At 36.1% G+C, this 7500-nt stretch overlaps 1 protein-coding gene across 2 annotated transcripts in view; it reads right to left on the bottom strand.

Annotated features, from left to right (window-relative positions):
* dock2 (dedicator of cytokinesis 2) overlaps nt 1-7500 on the bottom strand; it is a 132644-nt gene that overhangs the window by 4589 nt on the left and 120555 nt on the right. For both annotated transcript variants that reach the window (XM_082176836.1, XM_082176835.1), the window contains exons 37-45: nt 6048-6158; nt 5851-5940; nt 5647-5751; nt 5428-5569; nt 4472-4553; nt 4292-4376; nt 3059-3145; nt 1608-1784; nt 1365-1448 (exon numbers count right to left, since the gene is read on the bottom strand). In XM_082176836.1, the coding sequence (XP_082032962.1) occupies nt 1365-1448; nt 1608-1784; nt 3059-3145; nt 4292-4376; nt 4472-4553; nt 5428-5569; nt 5647-5751; nt 5851-5940; nt 6048-6158 (963 nt within the window). The remainder of the gene's footprint in view (nt 1-1364; nt 1449-1607; nt 1785-3058; nt 3146-4291; nt 4377-4471; nt 4554-5427; nt 5570-5646; nt 5752-5850; nt 5941-6047; nt 6159-7500) is intronic.

Genomic DNA, 7500 nt, shown 5'->3' with positions numbered 1-7500 from the left:
CATCACAGCACAGCACAGCACAGCACATCACAGCACAGCACAGCACACAACACAGCACAAAACAACACAAAACAACACAGCACATCACAGCACAGCACAGCACACAACACAGCACAAAACAACACAAAACAACACAGCACATCACAGCACAGCACAGCACACAACACAGCACAAAACAACACAAAACAACACAGCACATCACAGCACAGCACAGCACAGCACACAACACAGCACAAAACAGCACAGCACAGCACAGCACATCACAGCACATCACAGCACAGCACAGCACAACACAGCACATCACATCACAGCACAGCACATCACAGCACAACACAGCACAGCACAGCACAGCACAGCACAACACAGCACAGCACAGCACATCACAGCACAACACAGCACAGCACATCACAGCACAGCACAGCACACAACACAGCACAAAACACAAAACAACACAGCACAGCACAGCACAGCACAGCACATCACATCACAGCACAGCACAGCACAGCACATCACAGCACAGCACAGCACAGCACAGCACAACACAGCACAGCACAGCACAACACAGCACAGCACAGCACATCACAGCACAGCACAGCACACAACACAGCACAAAACACAAAACAACACAGCACAGCACAGCACAGCACATCACATCACAGCACATCACATCACAGCACAGCACAGCACAACACAACACATCACAGCACAGCACAGCACATCACAGCACAGCACAGCACATCACAGCACATCACATCACAGCACAGCACAGCACAGCACATCACAGCACAGCACAGCACAGCACATCACAGCACAGCACAGCACAGCACATCACAGCACAGCACAGCACAGCACATCACAGCACAGCACATCACATCACAGCACAGCACAGCACAGCACATCACAGCACAACACATCACAGCACAACACATCACAGCACATCACAGCACAGCACATCACAGCACAGCACAGCACATCACAGCACAACACATCACAGCACAGCACAGCACAGCACATCACATCACATCACAGCACATCACATCACAGCACATCACAGCACAGCACAGCACAACACAACACAACACATCACAGCACAGCACAGCACAGCACATCACATCACAGCACATCACAGCACAGCACAGCACAGCACATCACAGCACAGCACAGCACAGCACAGCACACAACACAGCACAGCACAGCACATCACATCACATCACAGCACATCACATCACAGCACATCACATCACAGCACAGCACAGCACAACACATCACAGCACAGCACAGCACAGCACAGCACAGCACAGCACAACACATCACAGCACAGCACAACACAACACAACTGCAAAGAGAAACACAATGTTTTTGACCTGCCATGCGATGAGGTCTTTGAGTCTCATGAGTTTGTCTCTGTCATCGGGATGTTCCTGTGTGTATTCCTCCGTGAAGAACGCCTGGACAAACACACACACACACACACACACACACACACACACACACACACACACACACACACACACACACACACACAGATCAAGAACCGTTCTCACAGATTCTCTCGGTCGTCTAACACACACACACACAAACACACACACTGCGTCTCTCTCTCTGACCTTCTCGTATTTGGCGAAGCCGCCCATGACGGCGGGATCCACGATGCCGTTGAGCAGCATGGAGAGGGGGTTTATGGGTAATGTGTCGTCACACTGGTACTGGTTGATCATGGTGAGGATTTTCTCATTGGTTTGTCCCATCGTCTCGAGGGCGTTCTCCAGCGGACTCACCGTCGTCTGACAGAGAAACACAAACAAATTAATATATCATTAATTCAGAGTTTATTTGTATAGAGCTTTTATATACATAAATTATATACATACACAATACATATTGTTTTAAAGCAGCTTTACAGAAACTATATAAACATATCTGCTCATCAATGTTGAACAACTGGATGCAAATCAATCAATCAATCAATCAATCAAATTATATAATATAATATAATATAATATAATATAATATAATATAATATAATATAATATAATATAATATAATGTTGCGTCTCCACTTTTGTTATTATAGAGGAAGTCTTTGGGTATGTTTGACCTTTTATATGCAACTATATTATCGCCCAGCTCTTATTGTCCAGCTATAATCTGCTAAATGCAACTATAAGGCATGAAGCCTTATATATTAAGATACTATAAACATTAACATCATGATTTTCTGTAAAGCTGCTTTGAAAAAATGTATATATAGTGTACAAATACATTTGACTTGACTTGAATCTGTGCACATTATTCACATTTTCTGTATGCATAAAATAAATAAAGCACACTGTACAGAATATCACATCTCACAATGTAAGGCAATTAACTTGGCATTTGAATTGATATTATAGTAAATGCAAATGTTAACTCTTTCTTGATTATTAAGAGATCAGATCTTAAATTTAATCAGATACATTTTAAATACAAAATAAAAATGTATTTCTAAGATGAAACTCAATGTCAATGCATTAAATATAATTACATATATAGTGAGGTCATGTGACAATGTAGCAGACTACTGTTTTATGTTTATTGTTGTATACAGCATGCTATCTTGCAGTGTTGGGTGTAATGCGTTACTAATAAATAACTGTATTTAATTACTTTCTAAAAATATAAAACAATAGTGGATTTAACATAAAATATTTTTTTAAATATGTTTTCTAATTATTTTTAATACTCCCTTTAAATACTTTGGTCAGTTCAAGAATAATGTTTGCAATTTTAAATAATATATTTGAAAGAATTAAAAGAGAAGTTTCAGTTTTTGGTTGTATTGTTAAACTGCTCGAGGTTGATTTGGGATTTAGAAAGTAATCAGTAATACAATGCTTTTTAGAGAGAGTAATTAGTACAGTTAAAGATGTAATTAGCAGCTAGTAATTAATTGCATTTTTAGAGTGACTTTCCCAACACTGCTGTTTTGCACACTATTATAAAGCAGGCAGTGTACACTGTGAAGTAGGCAGCACACTAGTGTATCAGCCAGAGTTTGATTGACAGGGACGGACACTCACGTGGGTCATGCTGATGGCCTCAAACCAGCGCAGGATTCCTGGGAGTTTATACGCGGTTATGAATGTGGTGCGTTCAATCCACATCGACTGAAGACAAGAGACAGAAGACAGAGAACAGAGTAAATCAGCCAGTCTGTGTGTGTGTGTGTGTGTGTGTGTGTGTGTGTGTGTGTGTGTGTGTGTGTGTGTGAGGGACAAAAGACTCTTCAAGGTGACTTTCCAGTGTAGACTTGAGTTCAGTGTGCTTGTTTTTGGGGTTTATTCCTTGCTGGTGTTTGGTTTCATTGCAAAGTAAAGTGAGTGATCACTAACAGAAGTGGTCAAATATCTCCATCTGCTGTTCAAACTGCACACTGACATCATTAAATCACCACAGATTGTGTCTCATTTCTGTCTTTCAGCTCATTTACCACCTCAATGATGCATACATGCTGTGCTGTTTCCCTTTCACAGATCATTTAAATAAAGCCGAAATAAAACGTGATATAAAACAGATGAAAAACATCAGAAATCTTGTTTTGGCAACAAACTGAAAAAAATAAAGTTGAAGTTACTAAATGACAAACTAAAACTAAAAATAATATATTAAAACTAAATGAAAAAATTTGAAGAAGAAAAGAAAAAACTCGTAAAAATGACAAGCACATAAAATTACAAAAACTAAAATGAATATGAAAACTAAAAATATAAAAATAAAAGATAGTCTGATAAATACTATACTAGTTCATAATAATACTAAAATAACACTGGAGAGATTTATTCAATGATTTTAGCCATTTGTATATGTGAAATATTGTTATTAGATTTAGATTTTCTTTGCCAGGTGCAATTTAGCCTTGTTTCATGTGTTTTATTCAAGTTAAAAATGGGGTCTTATTTTATCAGACCACATTGCTCGTCTTTCTAGAGAGATCTGGCAACAATGATTGAGCTTTGAATGTGTTGAAGCATTTACACTTGCCTCCGATTAAAACTGTGTGCATGAAGTGAGAATTATTAATATGACTTTAATCTAAATGCTTGCTCTATTTGAAAGTAAAAAGAGTCAGGAATGATCATTATGTTGAAAATGTATCATACAAGGCTTTTGAAATGAAATGTGTAAATGTGTTTTCTGTGCATCTGAAAGTGGCAGACAGTGAAAAGGCATCTTTAGGGTGTAATAATTATATTTAGCTTCATGAACAATAGAGATCCTCATGGACACATTTGTATGAATACGTTAGGACTCACAACAAACTCATTATCTGGATCCACTTTCCCTTTCCTCACGGGTCTGGAATACTGGAACCGCTGAACGTAGTTTGACTTGTAGAAGCTACAGAATCAGCAGAGAGAGACAGAAGACATGAGGAGAGATTAATGTGTTTGGTGTTTTAATCGTTGTGATTGTTCAGTGAGCGGAAGACTGACTTGATGATCTGATCCGGGACGGGTTTGTTCTTCAGACGTGGCGGGATCTCCAGAACCGGCTGGACAGTAAAACACTGGATATCTGATCCAGACCGGATAAGAACAACACACTCTGACCAGTTATATTTAAACATATCAAAGCACGTCTTTACTTGTCTTATATTAATATAAGTAATATAAAAGTGGTATAATAATATAATGTAATATAATTTAATATAAAGAGCAAAACATCTAATAAAACTAAAGATATAATAAAAAAGTTAATGATAATGAAAAAAGAGATAAGACAGAAGGGCTGAAGTCTTATATTAATTTAAGCAATATAAAAGCGGAAAAAAATCATATAATATAATAATATAACGTGCAAAAAATCTATAAAAACTAAATATAAAATAAAAAAGTTAATGATGATGAAAAAATAGTTAAGAAATAACGGCTGAAGTCATATGTAAGTAATATAATATAATTCATATAATATTAAGTGCAAAATTTCAATAAAAACTAAAGAAAAAAATGTATGATAATGAAAAAAAGAGTAAAGATGTAAGGGCTGAAAAATAATATAAAATAAAATTGATAATATAATGTCATATAATTTAATATAACGTGCAAAAAATCTGTAAAAACTAAAGATATAATAAAAAAGTTAATGATAATGAAAAAAGAGTTAAGACATAAGGGCTGAAGTCTTATATTAATATAAGTAACATAAAAGCGATAAAAAAATAAAATAATAATAATATTATATAATAATATAAAGTGCAAAAAATCTATAAAAACTAAATATAAAATAAAAAAGTTAATGAAAATAAAAAAAAGAGTTAAGATATAAGGGCTGAAAAATAATATAAAAGCGATAATATAATATAATAAATGCAAAAAAAATCTATAAAAACGTATACATATATAAAAAATATTTATACATATGCCCACAGCAGAGTATATGTAAAGGATACACTGCATGTTTGAGTTTTTAATGTCGTCTCCAGGCATGGTGGTGATGTTGAGTCTCACGGCGCTGGGAAACTGACTCATCAGATGACTCTGGAAATCTTCCCTGCGCTCGTACTCCTTCCCACGGTGAATGAAAACCTTATTCTGATCAGATTAAATACAATCAAAACCTAGACTACATTATATATCTGTCAGGACAGTTATAACAAACACACACTGACCCTGAGGAACTGAGGGAATCCGCATCCGTAATATCCCACAGCGAAGTAGTCCGGCTTGGGCCGCAGGATCTTCATGATGTTCTCGTAAAACTTGGCTTGTTGATTCTGCGAAAGGAATTCATTAATGAAACAAACAAAGAGAGAAAATGCTAAAACACCAAGTAAGCCTGACGACTCAAACACGGAGAGTTTAGTGTGTGTTACCAGTTTCTGTCCGAGAAGCTCGTAATCAAAGACCTCCATCTCAAACTGATCCGCCAACTCCTTACACAGCGTGATGGCCTCCTCCCACATCTGACACGCAGAAATCAGACTTACATTTATGCATTCGGCAGACGCTTTTATCCAAATGTATCCACATTTATTCAGTATTATACAGTAAAGTGTGTGTGTCTGCTAACCTTGCCCTTATCGAAGTAGCTGATGATGGTGTCGTAGAGTGTTTCTTTGAGCTGGCGCTGGGACTGAGGCGTCTGATAGTCCAGTTGAAGAGCACACTGTTCCTCTGACCACTGCAGATACACCACAACATCACGTCAACTCACAGTTATTCAATACAGTGAGAAACAGGAAAATATCAGAATAAAAAGAGGCAAACTTCATCAAATATGAGACTAATTCACATTCAGTCCAAAAAGACAACAGTGTCATTATTCAGCTCAAGTCAGATCAATATTGATTCAATTCAGTTCAATAACAGTGTCGATGTTCAAAATTTTATATAAAAGTAGTATAATAATATAATATAATATAATATGATATAATATAATATAATATAATTTAATATAAAGTACAAAAAATCTAAAACTAAACAAAATAAAAAAGTTAATGATAATGAAAAAAAGAGTTAAGATATAAGCGCTGAAGTCTTATATTAATATAAGTAAGATAAAAGCGATAAAAAATAATATAATATAAAATCGATAATATAATGTAATATAATTTAATATAAAGAGCAAAAAAATCTAATAAAACTAAAGATATGATAAAAAAGTTAATGATAATGAAAAAAGAGATAAGATATAAGGGCTGAAGTCGAATATTAATTTAAGTAATATAAAAGTGCTATATATATATATATCATATAATATAATAATACAAAGTGTAAAAAATCTATAAAAACTAAATCTAAACCTCATGCAATATTATTATAATGTTGATATAATAACAGTATTGATGTTCAAAATGTGCATGTCGGTTATTAACCGCCGGTGCCGATCTCACTCCCAGGAGAAAAGCTTCTAAATAGATCTTTAAAGGATTCCGTCAGACGTTTCATATTAGAACCTTTTAGGGGTTCAGATCATGAGATCATTCTTTGGATTTAGTTTTAATTGCTTAATTTTATTTGAAATTTATTTTGATTTTATGAATTAAGCAGCTCGTAAACATACTTTATCACTAGAACAAATTCAAATAACCTGTTAAACATTTCTAACCTTTTTGGCTTAAAGCGTTGTTTAAAGTTGAGCCGAGAACCCTAGGGATCTATGCAGAACCCTTACATCTTTAGTTTGATTTGAGATGTGTGTGACAGGGAATAAAGCGAGAGGTCGAACTGAAGTGGTTTCTAACTGGAGGACAGAGTGTGTGTAATAAAAGAACATTAAACATCATATAGCCTAAATGTGTGGACTGTGCAGTGTTCTTGCTAGAGTGTGTGTGTGTGTGTGTGTGTGTGTGTGTGTGTGTGTGTGTGTGTGTGTGTGTGTGTGTGTGTGTGTGTGTGTGTGTGTGTGTGTGTGTGTGTGTGTGTGTTGTGAGAGAGAGAGAGAGAGAGAGAGAGAGAGAGAGAGAGAGAGAGAGAGAGAGAGAGAGAGAGAGAGAGAGAGAGAGAGAGAGTATAAATCTGCC

Source organism: Leuciscus leuciscus (genome assembly GCF_965113295.1).
Source record: "Leuciscus leuciscus genome assembly, chromosome: 8".
In the NCBI taxonomy this organism is placed as follows: Eukaryota; Metazoa; Chordata; class Actinopteri; order Cypriniformes; family Leuciscidae; genus Leuciscus; species Leuciscus leuciscus.
This window is presented reverse-complemented; position numbering and strand designations above follow the sequence as displayed.